This window comes from Hemitrygon akajei, chromosome 22 (genome assembly GCF_048418815.1).
Source record: "Hemitrygon akajei chromosome 22, sHemAka1.3, whole genome shotgun sequence".
Taxonomy (NCBI): domain Eukaryota; kingdom Metazoa; phylum Chordata; class Chondrichthyes; order Myliobatiformes; family Dasyatidae; genus Hemitrygon; species Hemitrygon akajei.
Genome location: NC_133145.1, coordinates 24447086 through 24467145, shown reverse-complemented (window position 1 = coordinate 24467145; position 20060 = coordinate 24447086). Strand labels below are relative to the sequence as shown.

The window sequence follows — 20060 nt, the reverse complement described above, 5'->3', positions numbered from 1 at the left end:
TCTACAGCTGTTTTGATAAAGTCCGTTACAACAATTGTGCATTCATTCAGATCCCCAGATAGGTCCTTGAACATGGCCCGGTCCACTGACTCGAAGCATTCCCGTAGCGGCTCGTCTGCCTCCTGCGACCATCTCTTTATTATCCTAATCTCTGAAACTTTGCCTCTGCCTGTGTGCATTACCAAAATGCTGCCCAGTCTGGGCATGGAACAGTAGGCATTCCTTATCTTAGTATAGCAGTGGTCCAGTATGTTGGGACCTCTGGTGCTACAGGTTATATGCTGATGGTAATTGGGCAATATTTTCTTCAAACAAGCCTGGCTGAAGTCTCCGACTATGACTTGAAATGTGTCGGGATGGACTGTTTCTTGTTTGAAGATGGTATCATGCAGTATTGTAAGCTGTTTATTATAGTTGACTGCTGGTGGTGCATAAACTGTGGTCAGATGCAAGCTCCCTAGGTAAGTAGAATGGAAGACATTTGACAGGTGTTCCAAGTCAGGGGTACACAAATTCGACAAAACCTCCACATTAGAGCACCACCGAAAATTTATCCTGAAACACATACATACTCCTTTTGCCTTTTCCAAATCAGCAGTTCAGTCCATTCTGTAATCGAGAAACCTTTGGGTCTAATCATTGTATCTGGTGTGCTTGGAGAAAACCAAGCCTCGATCAAACATAGAATGCAGCAATCTCTCATTCTCTCAACCTTGCACTTGGGTCTCTAAAAGTCGAAAATCTCTTTGGATCAGCAAAAGTATGAAATGAACCCATGTGGATCTATGATTGGAAGAAGATTTCATTGTCCTTTCTAATTTCCATCAGAGTCATAGAACACTACGACAAAGAATCAGGTCCATCGGCCCATCTAGTCCATGCTGAACCATTAATTTGACTAATCCTATCAACCTGTACCCGGATCGTAGTCCTACATACCCCACACAATCATGTACCTATTCAAATTTCTCTTAAATGTTGAAATCAAACCCACATCCACCACATGCACTGGTAGCTTATTCCACACTCTCACCAACCTCTGAGTGAAGAAGATTCCCCTTATGATTTTCTTAAACATTTCACCTTTCATCCTTAACCCATGACCTCTAGTTGTAGCCTCACCCAACCTCAGTGGAATAATTCTGCTTGCATTTACCGTATCTATAAACCTTATAAATTTCTATACCTCTATCAAATCTCCTTTTAATTTCTACAGTACGTTCTAGGAAATAGTCCTAACCTATTCAACTTTTCCCTATAACTCAGGCCATCAAGAATTGGCAACATCCTTGTAATCTTTCTCTGCACTCTTTCAATCTTATTACATCTTTCCTGTAGGTAGGTAACCAAAACTTCACACAATACTTCAAATTAATCTTCATCAACATTTTGTACAACTTCAACATAACATCCTAACTTCTGTATGTAATACATTGATTTATGAAGGCCAATATGCCAAAAGGTTTCTTTACGACCCTACCTACCTGCAACGCCACTTTTAACAAATTATCTGCCTGTATTCCCAGATCCCTTTTGTTTTACCACACTCCTACTCTGGTTTGTCCACCCAAAGGGCAACACCTCACCGGTTATTTGCAGCAGCTTCAGCAGAGTCACCCAGAAGTGTTATTGTCTTTTTAAAACACTTTTTGTGATCACAAGACCTTGCTGGACACTAACAACTTGTGGTTCTGCAGGTCTACTCCATCAGTACATTGCTAGTTGGCAGAGAAACTGAAGAAACTGGACTGCCATCATCAGAGAGGAGTGGTGCACAAGGGCAGTGTGCAGTCTAACAGGGAGTGATCAACTTAGTCGCTTTTTTTGTGATAACAAGACTCTGTTGGGCATTGCAGCTTCAAAACTGAGTTAAAGTGCTGTTTCAAAATGAGCACTAATCTGCATGCTGTTGATGAAAAAGCTGTTAATAATGAGACTGACACAGGCCTAAGTAGCCTTGAGATTTACAATGTGAAAACTACAAGAGACAGACAAGCACAGGAAAATCTGAAGATGCTGGAAATCCAAGGCAACACATAAAATGCTGGAGGAAATAAGCAGGTCAGGCTGCATCTATGGAAAGGAATAAGCAGTCGACGTTTTGGGCCAAGACCTTTCATCAGGACTGGGGGGAAATGATCAGAAGGCAGAGTAAGAAGGTGGGGGGAGAGACAAGCAATATAACTTACACCAAAAGTAAATGGAAAAAATAATTAAAATGGAATTGGACACTAGCTCAGTTGTTCCAGTCATTCCACAAATTGTATTTGACTGACATTTCAAAGATAATGAAGAAATTCTTTCCAAGGTTGAGTGGAGCCCATGGCAATGCCAGTGATCCCAGTAGCCAAGAAGGATGGATCTGTCAGGAGCTGTGGTGAATGTAAGGTCACTAGCAACCCAGTCTGGAAAGTAGATCAATACCCTCTGCCCAGGATAGAAGATATCTTTGCTAACCTTTCTGGAAGGAAACACTTCAGCAAAGTGGACTTAGCTGCAGTCTACCTACAGATGGAGATGGAATAAAAGTCCGAAGTGTTTCTCACCATAAACACTCACAAAGGGCTTTATTGATATAGTAGATTTATTTTTGGAATAGCATCTGCACCTGCACTCTTGGAGGGAGCTATGGACCAGATGCTGTCAGGCTGCCCAGGCAATTAGTGTTACCTGGATGACACCATTATTACCACGAGGATTACAAAGAATATCTCAAATCTCAAGATGCTGTTAAAAAATTCATAGATTATGGGCTCAGAACATGACATGACAAGTGTGAACTTTTTATACCAAGCATCACTTGCTGTGGTCACACCACTGGCGCACAAGAATGCTAAGAAAATTCAAGCAGTGGTGGATACCTCAAGGCCAAAGGATGTGTTACAGTTGTGGTCCTTTTTAGGATTTGTCAATTACTAAAACAGGTTCCTGCCAAAGCTGGATACTGTACTCCACTGAACTCATTATACAGATCTGGATGAAATGGTAATGGACAAATCAGTGCAAGGTGGCTTTCCAAAAAAGCAAAGGAAACGGTGACTACGGACATTGTACTCACACATTATGATCCCCATTTTCCAGTGAAGCTTGTCTGTGATTCCTGGCCTTATGGTATAGGTGCTGTCATGTCACATGTTGTGGGTGATGGAAGTGAACACCCCATAGCCTTTGCATCATGTTCCTTAACTATTGCACAGAAGAATTATGCATAGGTTGACTGTGGGGCCTTGATTCCAGTTTTGGGTGTAAAATGTTTCAGCCAGTAGTTGTGTGGGAGAAAGTTTACTCTCATTACTGATCATCAACCATTAGTGTCCATTTTCAATCCACAGAAGGGTGTCCCACTAACAGCAGCAGCGTGAGTGCAGAGATGGGCTCCATTTCTTGGAGGACACAATTACAGGATTGAATTCAAGAGGACAACTAACCATGGAAATGGTTACCTTTTGGAAAAGGGAATACCTGATAATTTTACAACAGTGGACATTCCTCTTCACGTATTCTCCCTAATGCAAAACGCAAGTCTCTGTATTACAGCAGAGATGATCCAAAGGGAAAGCAGAAAGGACACTGTCTCAGGTCTACATGGCAACCCAAAATGGTTGGAATGTAAAGCATAAAGTACTCAAAAGTCAAGCAATACAATTTTAAAATTAAGGAATGAAAAGCAGAATGACAAAAGGCAAATTGAAATCAGAGCAACTGAGGCTCTCACCTTTACTGAACTATATATTTATTGTATAAAATCATGGATATAATTAATGCATTGCACACCTAAGTGACATCACTATACAATCCTAGTGACCTTCTTATGAATGCATTCATCATACATAGTAGAACAAGCTCCAACTCAGAAGGCCACTATAGATGCAAACTATCATATAAGAAAGAAGTGTCATGCTACTGCAGTAGAAGTTCTAGGATGTATAATTTTGAACTCTATCTACCTCATTAGCTAGGTATTTTCTTCTCCCTTGTTGAGACACCAGATTACACTAACTCACCATGATGTTGCCTATGACTTGGATTCCAGCGTCATTTTTCAAGTGATTTCAGTCTCTGTGAGGGATAGGGTGAAAGAGGTTGGGTGCATTCGATGCATGTTTTTTTAATAACGAACAACTTTTTCAGAGCTTTAATGTAGAGCTGCTTTATACGTCACAGTGATTTTGAGGACATGGATCATGGCACGAGATAAAAGCTTCCCGATACTGAAAGGGCTAGACGGAAGACCCGTCAGTCTTTGTGGAAGTAATGCTCCTTCTGTGAGTCTCTCCTTGGTTTGGAGCACTAAGCTGAAGAGGTCTTCTTCTTTATAAAATTAGAGGTGTCCTTTCAAGGACAGAGTGCCCAAAATTGCACACACCATAGAAGAACAAGAGGTTAGATGCTTCCATTCTTGGAAAATATCCCTTGATTCCTGGAGTACGTGTTTATATGCATTCTATATTTTTGAGGTGAAGTTCTTTGTTCCTCACCAGCTGTGAATGAACAAAAAGAAAATAATTTTGCCATCTTTAACTGCTGGTAAAGTGTATCACAGCATAAAAATGTATTTTGGCATAAACTGGATTTGCATACTGCAAAACTACAAGTGTACCCAGTATGAAGATAAATGGATCAAATTTATATAGCAGAGCCTGTAGTAAATGTTTACTTTTGGAGTAGTGTAAAGAGGGTCTTGGTTCATAATTGTCAGTTTTGTACTCGATGCACCCATCACACCGAAGAGCTCAAATAAACTCAAAACATAAAGAAAATGTAAGCACGATTAACAGTTTCCCCACCTGCATCCTTTTCATGACATCATTGTTATCAAATCCTGATCTGTTCCTTTTTTATTCTCCAGTGGATTGCCGTACATGTCGTGAACAAAATAATACAGCAACTGTTAAAAATTAAAAGTGAGAAGTACAGTAATCCATAAAAATTAAAAGGCCAAGGCAGCTCATTACACAAATCATACTGAAGTTGTTATAATTCATGTTTTTAAAGAATTGTAGCCCCAGCTGTGGTCTGGGTGAGAGCATAATCATGTAATGACTTTAAACCACAGAGTATCATAATTCAGGGAAAAATATAAGCTAAGTAGAATTATGATTTTGTTGCATATTACAGAAGTAATGTATAAAATGTGCAGGAGTGTATTAATGCCAGCAGTTCGCCGGAAGATCCAAGCATTTTAATTTCCTGAATTGAATGTTCATTTGAATAATCTGATAATGAATGGATGACGGTATAGTGAGGAAAATATATCAGTCATATCTGTGTGTGAGTATAGGTGCTTCACTATTGTCTGAGAAAAAATGTTTGTATTTTTATGTATTTCATACATAAAAGTCTCATATTTTAATACCATAAACATTATCTTCAGGGCTCTATATAAATTAACAAGGCATGAGAACCCGTCATGATCTTGGCTCCGAGCTCAAATTCAAAATTCAAAGTACATTTATTACCAAAGTATTTATACTTTATACAACCTTGAAATTCATCTCCTTACCAACAGCTCCTCCCCATTATGATTTTCTATCAGACGCCCTCTACTTCAAATCTTAGAGAATAAAGGACAGACATTTAAAGATCAAAGCTCACATTGTTGTGTTTTGTTCATAGAATTTTGTTGCCATGGTCTCATCCACAAAACATTCCCACCCACATCACCAGTCTAATTTGCCTTTGGAGGTGCAGAGTAATTTCTCAGCTCTTGTATTTTTGCAGTGCCTTTAGTGTTGTAGGTCATCCCATCAGCGCAGCTTATTTCTGCTCCTGTGGCTCTCTGCCTGAAATTTGATACAAAACCATAAATGGAGCAAATGGTCATAAGTTTGGTAAAAGGGGAAAGTGTTAGGGAGAGGCTGAAGGAGAAAGCTGAGAACTTTGGCCTTTGACAGCTAAAAAAAAAATGGCCATCAATAACAGAGCGGTTAAATTCAGAAATGGAGGAGAGCAGGCATCTGAGGCTGTGGGCTGGAAGAGAGTACGGAGACAAGATAATGGAATGATTTAAAAATCAAAGTAGTTGTTAAACCAAGGATGAATTTGTATCAGGAAACAAGGGAGTATTGGGTAAGGGGGTACTTGGTGTGAGGCAGTTGAACAATTCAATCAAAGGTAGAGGTAATGTAGAATTGGTCGGTACCTGGGTAGAACCTGACACTGTACTTTTGGATGATATTGCTCAGCATCACTACATAGAATGGAGGCAAGGATTTATCCAGAGGGGGCACCAGAATTAGCAGTGTGGGAAGAAAAGGAACTGTTGCACCTCTCCAAATGGCAAGATAATAATGGAACCAAAAATGTACAGACATATTCATGCAAAGAAAGTGAACAGGAATTGGAGCAGGTTGCTGTGGCCAACTGTATCAAAAGCTGTAGATGAGTCCAGAAGGACTAAAGAAAGTGGATTACCTTTGTCACAAGCATATTGGATTTGGTAACTTTCATTAAAAGCTGCACCATTTCTGTTTAAACCTTCTTTAATATTTATCAAGCAATTTAGACTGGTAGGAAGAAAATACAGTGAATGAATGGACCTACATTTCTTTGTGTGGGCTAGGGTGTTATTTGTGTCATAATTAAATCACATTTGACAACACAGAGAGAAACCTAGGAATTTGACTTTGCAAGAAATCTCCAGATTGCTCCCTGAAGTGATAAGTGCTGGGGTGACTGGATGCTGTCACTTATTTCTTCAACACCTCTTGACAATGGTTATCTGGCACAAAATTGGGATGTGAATAAATAGTACTGAGGATAAATGACTGGAGAAATGTTAAAATATTATCTCTCAACCTTTCCCCTCTGTTATCCCTTGCCAAAGAAAAATGACTTCTTAATTATTTCTCAATGGCATCTCATTCATGACCCCATGGAATTATTCATATCAAAGTTCCCCTGTACAGTACCATGAGAATCAAAACTCTTTATTTATAGCTTACTTGAATGCAAGAACATCTCAAATTTATGGGCTTGTGGAGAAAGGGCTGAAATGGATTGTTCTTCCGAAGAACCAGCATCTGTACAAATATTGTAATGGTACCTCTTGAACTGCATGCCTCTCTGATTATTTTAGTGAACTTCATTTTGATACTTAAAAATTTCTTTTGCATTATTGAGTCTGTTTATCATTTTACAAAGTCTTTGGTTTCTATGGCAATGTACTTTTGAGGAGATATTCTGCCAGGACCTTTATTGCCATTATTGGCCTTGTAGCTTGGTAAGAAATGGTGAAAGAAAGCCAGTTACCCACCAGAAAGAAGAAGCAATGGGTAGATGTTTTTCTATTTGAAACAGCTAGGTCTAGATGGTTGATGTGAGTAAAGGTCTGTAGCAACACACACAAAATACTGGGGGATCTCAGTATCTATTGGAGGGAAATGAGCCTTCCCTGACCTCCTAAGTTCCACCAGTATTTTGTGTGTGTGTGTGTGTTGCTCAGAGTTTCCAACATCTGCACAGTAAGTGCTGCTTACTGTTGTGTATTTAATATTGCAATAAGAGTTCAGTATTCTTGTGTCTGTATGGATATCTTGATTAAGCATTCTTGGTGTTGATTTAAATAACTAATTATTGGTTATATGTAAATGTACATTAATTGCAGATGTCATCACACTACGATGTGAATACAGTACTTACTCACTTGAAGTAAAACTTGAATTTAGACCTGCATTTCAGACTCCCGTCTTCCTTTGAATCAGTTTAATGCTTTGAATTTACAAAATGTAACACCGATCACCTGATATCATAGGGTCCGTGGAAATGAGAGGAAAGCAAGTCTGTTCTCAGCTCCAAAGGAAAGATAGCTGATAACCTCCAAGTCTCTGCAAGTGCTGCCATGTAACTGGATACTTGGGCAGGAGGCAGCACAATGCTGTTCATTTGGTTCCTTTACCAATTATGCATTTGTTGCTAGAAATTCAGTACAACTGAAGTGACAGATGGATAATTGTACCAGCATTCAACATTACATGCTTTACACAGAAAAAAACAAGATAAGGAGTAGATCTGTCGAGAGAGACTCTGAATAACCCTCCATCTTCTGGGATTCAAGATTGTTTGTCATTTCCAGTATCTGATTATAAAGACTGTAGAACAAAAGATATAGGAGCAGAATTAGGCCATTTGGCCCATCAAGTCTGCTTCACAGTAGAACAAAATAATTGTTACTCCTTATCTGATGCATCATAAAAAACCATAATAAGATAAAGAACACAATAATAAAAACCAATAAATATAAATACATAAGATAGCTTGTATACATAGATTGATTGTATCTCCATAAAGTGATGCTAGGCACAGGAGTGGCTGTACAGAAGGTGACTCTGACAGGAAGTGATAGCAGAATGGTGGTTTAGGGTGGGTTGGTGGGTGTGGGTATTGATCAGCCTCGCTGCTAGGGTAAAGTAACTGTTTTTGATTCTGGTGGTCCTGGCATGGATGCTACGTAGAATGGGATGGGAGTGGGACAAACAGTCCATAAGCAGCATGGGTAGAGTGCTACATGATATTGCCAGCCTTCCTCTGGCACCTTTTTGGTATATGTCCTTGATGGTAGGTCGGCTGGTGCTGGTGATGCATTGAGCAGTTTTCCCATTTTCTCCTAATATCCCTTGACATTTGTGTCTAAAAAATCTGACCACATCCTCCTAAAATTGTTCAGACACTTGGCCTCCACTGCTTTCTATGATAGAGAATGCCATATCTTTTTTTCTGCCCTGAGTGATGGAATTCTCCTTGATTCTGTTACAAACATTGTATGTCAGACAGTGACCCCTCATTCTAGAAGCACCCTCATTCCAGTCAGAGGAAATTGCTTCTGAATTCAAATTAATACAGGCCTGATAGATGTAAGCTGAAACAGGACACATCATTGTGCTTGGTAATAAAACAAACCTCTCCACTCTGCCTGAGCAGGGATTTTTTTTCCTCACCAGGAAGGGCTGTATTATTTCAAATTAATTGTGCAAGTTCTTTTTTGAAAGATGCTTTATTTATAGCACAAGAAAATGCAAAATTTCATGTTCGCTAGAGAACTCACCAGAACGTTACTGTTCATATCTGAACATGAGTTCATGAAATCTGTGAATCATTAATTCACATGTTGTTTAGTTGATACACTGTCAAGTTGCAAAGACATGATGTGATGGATGGATAACATAATTGTATGCTCTTCAGAGGAGCATGTTGCATTGTTTATTCAGGCAATCAGCTGTTATTTAAATCCCAGGCTTGCGTTCTCATGTGAAATATTCATTTCTGATTATACACCAAACCTGCTCTTGAAATTCCAAAGTTAAAATCAAAAATGTTGGAAATGTTCAGCGGGTCAAGAGAAACTAAGTCAATATTTCTGGCTGATAACCTTTCATCAGAAATGAAGAGAAGTTAGAAAAATATATTTCAGTTGCTACACCTTCTGCTCCAATGTGGGTAGAGTTTAGAAACTGCAAGGGTAAAAGACCCTGATGAGAGTTGTATACAGGCATCCAAACAGTGGTCAGATCAACACGTACAACAAGCTGGAGGAACTCAGCAGGTCAGACAGCAGCTGTGGAAACAAGCAGTCACCGTTTTGGGCTGAAACCCTTCATCAGGACTGAAGAGGGAGGGGGCAGGGGCCCTATTAAGAAGGTGGCGGTAGGGTGGGAAGTAGAAGGCTGGTGGGTGTCAGGTTCAAAACCAATCAGAGGAAAGATCAAGGGGTGGAGGGGGGGGGACAGGCAGGACCACCTCACCAGCCTCCGGATCCAGCACATTATCCTCCGCAACTTCCGCCACCTTCAACAGGACCCCACCACTAAGCATATCTTTCCCTCTCTACCCCTCTCCACTATCTGCAGGGATCGTTCCCTCTACGACTCCCTGGTCCACATGTCCCTCCCCACGGATCTCCCACCTGGCGTTTATCCCTGCAAGCGTAATTGCTACACCTGTCCCTACACCTCCTCTCTTACCACCATTCGGGGCCCCAAACAGTCCTTCCAGGTGAGGCAACATTTCACTTGTGAGTCTGTTGAGGTCACCCATTGCATCTGGAGCTCCCAGTACAGGCATCGGCGAGACCCAACACAGATTGGGGGATCACTTTGTCGAGCACCTCCGCTCCGTCCTCCACAACAGACTGGATCTCCCTGTTGCCACCCACTTCAACTCTGCTTCACATTCCCATTCGGATATGTCCATACATGGCCTCCTTTACTGCCATGATGAGGCCAAACTCAGGTTGGAGGAGCAATACCTCATATACCATCTGGGTAGTCTCCAGCCCCTTGTCATGAACATTGAATTCTCCAACTTCCGGTAATTCCCTCCCTCTCCCTTCACCCATCCCAGTTTCACTCTCCCTCCTCCTCCAGCTGCCTATCACCTCTCTCATGACTTTGCCTCCTTCTACTACACAATGCTATCACCTTACATTCCTTCTTCACCTTTCCTGCCTATCCCCTCCCTGCTTCCCCTCCCCCACCCCTTGATCTTTCCTCTGATTGGTTTTGAACCTGACACCCACCAACCTTCTCCTTCCCACCCTCCCCCCACCTTCTTTATAGGGCCCCTGCCCCCTCCCTCTTCAGTCCTGACAAAGGGTCTCGGCCCGAAACGTTGACTGCTCATTTCCACGGATGCTGCCCGACCTGCTGAATTCCTCCAGCTTGTTGTACGTGTTGATTTGACACAAGCATCTGCAGTGTATTTTGTGTTTACAAACAGTGGTCAGGATGTGGGCTACAGATTACAGTGAGAGATAGAAAATGCATGTCGAAAGGACAATGTTACAACAGTCATGGGGTATTCAATATGCAGGTAGATTTGGAAGATTGATAGGAGGCAAAGAGTGGGAATATAAGGAGCCATTTCTAGTTGGCTGCCGATGACTATAGGTGTACTGCAGAGGTGGGTGTTGGGACTGCATTTTGTGTTGTCTGTCAGTAATTTGGATGATAGAATTGATGGCTTTGTGGTCAAGTATGTGGATGATACAGAGGTAGATGGAAGGGCAGATAGTGTTGAGGAAGCCGGGAGGCTGCAGAAGAACTTAAATAAATTCCGAGAATGGGCAAAGAAGTGGCAGATGGAATAGAGTGTTAGGAAGTGTATGGTCATGCACTTGGTAGAAAAAACAAAAGCATCGAAGTTTTTCCAAATGGGCAGAAAATTCAAAAAATCCAATGTGCAAAGGGATTTGGGAGTGCTCATGTGGGATACCCTAAAGGCTAACTTGCAGATTGAGTCAGTGATGGGGAGACAAATGCAATTTTAGCATTCATTTCAAGAGGACTATAGCAAGGATGTAATGGTCAGGCACAGGTAAGGCCTCACTTGGAGAGTGGGCAGTTTTGATCCCCTTGTGTGCTGACATTGGAGAGGGTTCAGAGGAGATCATGAGAATGATTCTGGTAATGAGAGGGTTATGAGGAGCACTTGGTGGCTCTGGGATTTATAAGAATGAGGGGTGATCTCATTGAAACCTATCAAATGTCAAAGGCATAGATAGAGTGGATGTGGTAAGGACATTCTCTATTGTGGGAGAGTCTGGGACCTGAAGGCATAGCCTCAGAATAGAGAATGGAGATGAGAAGGAATTTTTTTAGGCAGAGGGTGGTGAATCTGTGGAACTCCTTGCAAAAGGTCTGGTCATTGGGTGTATTTAAGGTGGAAGTTGATACATTCTTGATTAGTCGGGAAGTGAAAGGTTGTGGGCTGAGAGGGAAAATGGATCTGCCGTGACGAAATGGTGGAGCAGATGCAACGGGCTGAGTGGCCTAATTCTCCTCCTATCTCTTATGGTCTCATGGACTTAACAAGGGAGACTGAGTGACACAGTGATGGTGCTACTGGTAGATGGAGGTTTATTCATCACAGATCATCAGCCTGGAAGGGTTATGAACAGAAAAAGAAAAACTAAGAACAGGATGTGAGAGGAAAGGGGAATACAATGCTGAATCCGTAAAATGCCAACTAAAACAAAATACAGCAGATGCTAGAAATCTGAATTGAAAGCTAAGAATGCTAGATATACTCAGCAAGTCGAGCAGGGTCTAGGGAAGGGGAAGGTGGTGATCTTTGATCTGAAATAACACATTCTGATATAAATTGAAAAGGCTAGTTGTCTGAAATAGTTGAATTCAGTGACACGTTCTGAAGCTGTATGTGCCAAATTGGAAGTTGTGATGCTGTGTCTCAATCTTGCTTTGGGATGAATTGAAACAGTGTAGCAGGTGAAAGAGAGGTCAAAATGGTATGGAGGATCAGATTTATAGACATCTGGAAAGTCTTGTTATACGTTGAACAGAGGCTTTCTGCAAAGCAGTCATCCAGTCTGCCTGTAGTTTCTCCAGTGTGGCAGAGATCATATCGTCAGTGAGTGGAGTACACAGAGTTGGAAGAGAAACAGTGAAGAGTTGCTAAACCTGGAAAACATGTTGGTTCCCTGGATAGTGGAAAAGGAAGAAATAAAAGGACAGGTGCTGCATGGGAAAATGAGGAATTCTAAAGAATATTTTTTCCTATTTAACTCTGTTGCTTAACCATACAGCTCCATGAAATCAGGGGCATTACAAGTTTGTCATTTGTTCCTGGCAAATAATACACCTTTGATGTTTTAATCAACTTAATTTCTATTTTGTTGACAACTGATTACAAACCCATGAACATATGGACAACGAGCAGAAGTGGGTGTCTTGGCCCTCAAGAAAACTCTGCCCTTAGTACGTTCCTTAATAGCTTAATAAACTCTGCTTTAATAAGCTTCTCATTTTCTTTACACTTTACAGACAGAAGATTACTTGAAACACAAGATTAGAAGTCGACCTGAGAAAACAGATCTGGTTAATATGCATATCCTACAAGGTAAGAATGTGGCTGCATTGTCATTTTTTATTGCCTTAATGGTGAATAAATGTTATGCAAGTAATGTGTGTATGTATTCCAAACCTAGTGACAGGATTCTTGGTGACCATCTATTTCTCATGGCGCCCAGTGAGAACTCATCCATGGTGGGTCCTGTTGTTGGTCTGCACTGCAGATCTGATTTGTGCAGATGTACCAATAGTGTTGAATGACCACATATGAGGCCTTGACCAGGATTTATTAAAATAGACCTTCTGAAAATGTAGCAGATCAAATCAAGATGTATGAACTCTTGAGTTCCTGGCAAGGAGTTGATGCCAAGTTCCAAACACAGGGCTTGGTTGGTTATCCCCTCATGTTCCCTTACTCAACCAGCTAATTTTAGTCACGTTCCTCACATGCAGTTATGCTTCTCAGTCCATCACACAACCAGTTTCCCCTCCGTTGACCCCCCCCCCCCCCCTACACTTCCTGCTGCGTTGGGAAAGCAGCCAATATAATCAAGGACTTCCATTTGGAAGAAGATACAAAAGTTTGAAAGTCCATACTGCCAGACTATTGATAGAAGGATTGTTGACAAAACGCTGTGTTTCCTTTCTCATTTTATTCTGATTATACTTCTGATACCTATTGCAGTGTACGAAGTCTGCCTTTGGGTTACATGCTCTCCATAAAAGTAGCTCTCTTTTTTTAAAAAAAAACCCAGAATGTATCAGGAATGATGCACAGCCAAAATTCACAAACAGCTACCTTAACGTGGCAGCATTAGGTTACCTTGTCATCCACAATTTACTCTTTGGTTTCCTTCCAAGAAGGATATTAACTGAATCATCTCAGGGTCCAAGGAATTAAAATTAGCCAGAGAGCAGGTGTTTCCTCCCTTATGCTCTGAGTGGAGTTCGATGGCCATCATTGGTAATGGGTTAGATAAAGTTTCCAGCTCCATTTTAGAAAATTCCAGGAACTCACCCCCTTGTGACTTTCTGTCCTAATTGCTCTGCTTGTTCCTCATTTCCAACATTTTTATAACTAATAGACAAAAGCAATAAAAGGAAACGCAAAACAAAAATACATTTTAGAACACCCACTCCCAAACACACACCCTGATTTTTCTACAAAATTAGTTTAATAATGACGTGTAATTTTCGGAGGCTTCAGGGCCATCCTGGAGGATTGTGACCTCAGTGTTGACCTTTTGGGAAATTTAATGTAATAGTCAGGGAAGCATTCCCAGGATGTTGGGGCAGAACAGTTGTAGTTAGGTCAGCTTTTTTATGCTGGGATCAGAGAAGCAGCTTAATTCATGGGAAATCATTTTAATATTTTCACCTGCCAGCTTTACTCTGATTGACAACATATGTAACAGCTTTTTGAGACAGTATAACATGACAGTGCGTGTTGGCTAATGCTGGTGGTTCCAAGCGTTCATCTGGTCTTCAGTCACTCAAACAGCAGTGAATCCCAGATCTACGCTGTCAGGTGCAGAGGTTCAGGGCTTGTTGATTCCCTCAAAACTTCCTGCTACTGCTGCAGATCCGAGCCTTTCTGGGACTTCCCAGCAAAGACGTTGGGGCATAGCCTCTCAGACCCCATGCAGGGTTAACTTGATGCAAGAACTGCGAACTCATTTATGTGAATTGAGATTGCAGGGAAATGATTCAAGCACCTGTTTTATTCTTTTACTTAAATTCAGTATTTTTATTTTTAATGTATTTTAGGTAACCCTTTTAATAGTGTAATTTTGAATCTTGTATGAATTTTTATTTTCTTAGATGACTCTAAGTATCAGAGACATTTAAAAAGTATTTAGAAAACACACCCCATGGCTTTTATGGCTGCTGATACTGACCCCAGGACCTGGCTTCTCAGACTACCTAATGTAGGGGTTTGACCCGAAACTGATTTGCACCTTTTGCCCACACAGTTGCTGTTTAACCTGGTGAGGTCTTTTAGTTTTTTTTTCTCTTTGTTCTGAATTCTTGCATCTGCAGTCTGTTTTGTCTCACTCCAGAGTCTCAGTTGCCCAACATTCCAGGATGTTAAGGTCCAGTGGGGTTTGGCCTCCGTATCCATGCCAGGAAATGACAGCCTTTCCAGGTGTGGTTGAGTAGATGGGGAGGGGGGCGTGAAGTGTAGTTTATTGGGCTAGCAGGATCTGCTTTGTAATCATTTCAAATGACCAGTCACTAAGTTTCTCTTTATGGTCCAAAAGATACACCTGCAGAGGGTAAACTTCAAGCAACTCAGATGAAGCTCAAGCGGGCAAGGCTGGCCGATGATCTCAATGAGAAGATAGCCCAAAGACCCGGACCTCTGGAACTGGTGAAGAAGAATATAATTCCAGTGGACTCAGCAGTGAAAGAGGCAATCAATGGTATTTACAAAGCTTACCTTTAATCAGAGTTTGAGATTTGTACCGTTACATGCCGAGAAATCTCAGAATCAGTACGGTTAGGAACACTTTAGGGGACCATCGCCACCTCAAGTACAATCCCCATTTAGCACAACAAACCATCTTGAGGCATAGACAGGGTGGATAGTCAGTACCAGTTTCCCAGGGCACCAATAGCAAACACCAGAGGGCATATGTACAAAATTAAGGGAGGGAAGTTTAGGGGAGACATCAGGGGTAAGTTAATACACGGAGGGTTGTGAGTGCCTGGAATGACTTGCCAGGGATGGTGGTGGAGGCTAAAACATTAGGGGTATTTAAGAGCCTCTTGGACAGGCACATGGATGAAAGAAAAATGGAGGGTTCTGGGGTAGTGTGGGTTTAGTACTTTTTTTTAAGGAATATCTGGGTCAGCACAACATGGAGGGCTGAAGGGCCTGTACTGTGCTGTTGTGTTCTATGGTTCTATCAATGAATTTCTAAGTAATTATCCCTTGTGTGTTATATTGAAGAATTCAACATTGAGATTGATTTTTATCAAAACAAATAGATTGGTTTACCAATATCAGTAGAATTCTAAAGGAATTGATACTCCTTTGTCTTCATTGTACAGGCTATAGGTCTGAGTGCAAAGTGCCGTTATTGCTAATTCCAGAATGTTTTGAGAAGGGGATGCCTTCTTGAACCATTTCAGAGCTTCCAATCTTCCTTTGCAGGCTGCCCCGGGTAATGAATGGGCCCCAATTTTACAGATGTCCTTAAGTCGATTTTGAACTTAAATCAGAATATATGAAAAAAATCACTCACTGTAGTAACCATAACAGTATTATAATGAATGGCACCAAACACACAAAAGATAATAAGAAAGAACAATTATTAAAGAGGGACAGCAAGAAAACTAGTTTTGCTGTTCATAAGAACAAATGTATATACATTCATCAGACTTTTGAATTAGAGGAGCTTGTTCATTTGTACAGGTGTCCATAATTCTGGCGTTTGTAACCTGTGGGTGGCTTATAATTTGTTCACCTGCACAGTTATCTGGCTAGAAACATCCTGCAACTGAGAGGGTATAGAGTCATAGAAAAATACAGCACAGAAACATGCCCCTCGCCCCATCTAGTTCATGCCAAACCATTTAAACTGCTTACTCCTATCAACCTGCATCAGGAACATAGCCCTCCGTACCGCAACCATCCATGTACCTGTCCAAACTTCTCTTAAACATTGAAATCAAATTTGCATGCACCATTTGCAGTGGCAGCTCGTTCCACACCCTCACCGCCCTCTGAGTGAAGAAGTTTCCCCATATGCTCCCCTTAAACATTTCGCCTTTCACCCTTAACCCATGACTTCTAGTTGTAATCCTACCCAACCTCAGTGAAAAAAGCTTGCTTGCATTTACCCCATCTATACCCCTCATAGTTTTGTATACTGCTATCAAATCTCCCCTCAATCTTCTACGTTCCAAGAAATAAACCATATAACCATATAACAATTACAGCACGGAAACAGGCCATCCCGACCCTTCTAGTCCGTGCCGAATGCTTACTCTCACCTAGTCCTACTGACCCGCACTCAGCCCATAACCCTCCATCCCTTTCCTGCCCATATATCTATCCAATTTTGCTTTAAATGACAATACCAAACCTGCCTCTACCACTTCTACTGGAAGCTCGTTCCACACAACTACCACTCTCTGAGTAAAGAAATTCCCCCTCGTGTTACCCTTAAACTTTTGCCCCCTAACTCTCAACTCATGTCCTCTTGCTTGAACCTCCCCTACTCTCAATGGAAAAAGCCTATCCATGTCAACTCGATCTATCCCCCTCATAATTTTAAATACCTCTATCAAGTCCCCCCTCAACCTTCTACGCTCCAAAGAATAAAGACCTAACTTGTTCAACCTTTCCCGTAACTTAGGTGCTGAAACCCAGGTAACGTTCTAGTAAATCTTCTCTGTACTCTCTCTATTTCGTTGATATCTCTCCTATAATTCGGTGACCAGAACTGTACACAATACTAAAGTATTGTTATAAAGTCCTAACCTATTCAATCTTTCCATATAACTCAGGTCCTACAGACCTGGCAAATTCCTTGTAAATTTTCACAGTACTCTTTCAAACTTATTTACATCTTTCCTGTAGGTTGGTGAGCAAAACTGCACTCAATTCTCCAAATTGGGCCTCACCGACATCTTATACATCTTCAGCGTAACATTCACCTCCTGTATGCTGTCTGGAAGAAGAGCCTCCAACCCTTTTACTGGTCTTCAGTGTCTTGCCAGGGGTTGTGCAATTAGTGTAATGGCAACATCCTTTTGAAAGGAGAGTCTGGAAGTAATTGCATTATTTTTTTTTTAAATGTACTTATATTCCTGACCAAAGCATTTTTTCCTGAGAAGCTCAGTTTGCATCATTATCATTAGATGTCTTCATTCTTGGAGAAATTAACACTTAAATCTCCCGGAAGCCCTGCAGTATGGAATTTCTAATATTTAACTCAGGATATAAGTTCGCTAATCTTATTCCTTCCTGATATTTTTACAGGAAGGAAAATCTACAATTAAAACATATTTTTAATGTTGGTAACTTCATGTACTCTGGAATTTTATACCAGTTTCAATATGATGTGTGGACGTAAATTGAGAAATAGTTTCTTCCGTTATAACATTACTTCCTTACAATTAGCCCAACAAGATCATTAACTAAAATAAATCTTCCACTGTGGATTGTAAGGTAGCTGTAAGGCAGGAAGTTCACAGACAAGTGTGTGAATTGCCTGTGAGTAACTGTGCTCTTTCCACTGCTTACATTGGGCTTGCGATTGCTCAGGACAAATGGAATCAAGGTTCCCAGTGTCGTCCCAAATGGTCCTTCTCCAGTTACGGATGTCATAAACAACATTGTGCTGCAGATTTAGTGCGCTGTGGTCCACCCATTCATGGTGACTTGGACAACATGTTTAAATCATTTCCTTTGCCCACCAGGTCCCTTCTAGCTGTGAAAAGATCTAGTTTTACAGTCAGTTGCCCTTTCTGCCCAGTAAGTCATAAACATTGTGACAGACCTGATCTTCAAATACTCTTTTCCTCAGATGGTCAGAGTCTGTACTGATGCTCTGAAGACAGTGGTGAACATAATCATTGATGCCCGCCTTCACTCAGAGGTGGCTTCCAAGATGATAGGATTTGTTCCATGACTTCCATGACAGCCTCATTGCACAGATTTTTTGCTTGTGGTTGGGGTGGGGTGGGGGGGGGGGGTAGGGAGTGGTATTGTACAGAAAGGGATAATGATTGATAACTTCTGTGGATGTTAAACATTGGGACCATTTTCTCATTGGCTTATTAATGACTAGAAACTCAGCCTCCGGACATGAGTACATACAACTATAATCCATCTACTCCACCTCAGTGGCTGAACTTGGAGTGACCTCAGTTTGGGAAGTTGGTTGAACAGTTTCCCAGATGAATTCCACTCCAGCAGGAGGTTTTTAGCTGGTAAACTACAGCATGATAACACCATGTTGTGCAATGTGTTCGAACTGGATTGTCAAGTATTACTCATACAGTCTATTGCACAGTAAACCAAGTTAATTAACCCAAAAAACAGTCTTTGTTTATAGTAGAGGTAACAGAAATAATAGCATTTTTTTTGGTGAACTCTTGATAATTTCTCCAGAGAAAAACAAATCCATTGGTATAGTTACTCAGACCCCACGTAAACTGATATGTTACAATGTGGATATTCAATTCTTTATTGAAATTTTTAAAAATGAATAAAATTCATTCTAAACAACACCTGAAACTTTTCAAGGGTGGCCGCCAGTACAGTAAACATTCAATCGGCCAGTTAGAGTGTTTTACATACGCTCTAAGCCAATCACCTGTTAGTTCACGCTCTGCCTCCATCGCCTGTGTAAATGTTCTTGCTCCCTCGCCAACTTATTCCTTTTTTTCCCACCCATCATGTCTGGAAAAAGACCTGCAGCTTCCAGTGAGGGTGGTACATCTAAGGTGTCTAAGAAAAGCAACGGCATGGATGTGAAACTGCAAGTGACAGGACATGTGGAAGCTGGTGAGCGTCGGGTTGATGTTGGCACCTCTTTGAAATTGGCTACATTGACAATCGGAACAATAATTTTAAAGTGCAGACAAGATAAAAGCTTCTGCAACGACAACCTCAAAGTTATCATCAACAAGGGTGACTCATTCAAGGAGCCATTTGCTTTAAAAACTAGAGAATAGCCTAAATATATGGGTGGATGACTAAACACAATGAAACATGCCCCTAAGCCAGGCGATCGTACCACCACCTGCTTCCCTCCACTGCTGCTGCGATGTGTTGCTGCTCCACTGATGTACCGGTTAGGCCTATTTGTGTGTTTGTTACTCCATGAATTAGTGTGTATACATTGTGTCTGAGTGTTTATATAATGTACGTTATTTAGTCTTGAGCATTTGCAGTCACCGTGTTTATGAGATGTACAGTGATTGTCTGATCACCTCTATTCTAGCTTTGGATAACATAGTCACTTTTTGTTGCCATGAAAAAGATGCCTTTGTCCAGAAATCCATTGTTCATTGAACTCGCAAGATGAAAGGTCACTGAAGATCCATTTCAGTGAAGCAATTCAGGAAGTTGCATTCTCGCCCCTAGGCATTATGGGACTCAAAGAGCGTAGGATAGTCAGAGAAAACCTTAACAACATTGTATCAGAAAGTTTAGAACTTCTGCATCTGTGGTCAGTTGCCACAGAGTTATGCAGATTCATGTTTGCAGGGACTAAGGACGGGAGAATATAGTGTCTCTAT

General features: G+C 41.1%; 1 protein-coding gene across 6 annotated transcripts in view; it reads left to right on the top strand.

The window, feature by feature from the left end:
- The window catches only part of myocd (myocardin), a 654082-nt gene that overhangs the window by 594719 nt on the left and 39303 nt on the right, over positions 1-20060 (top strand). For all 6 annotated transcript variants that reach the window (XM_073025871.1, XM_073025872.1, XM_073025870.1 and 3 more), the window contains 2 exons: positions 12777-12852; positions 15065-15226. In XM_073025871.1, coding sequence (XP_072881972.1) covers positions 12777-12852; positions 15065-15226 — 238 coding nt within the window. The remainder of the gene's footprint in view (positions 1-12776; positions 12853-15064; positions 15227-20060) is intronic.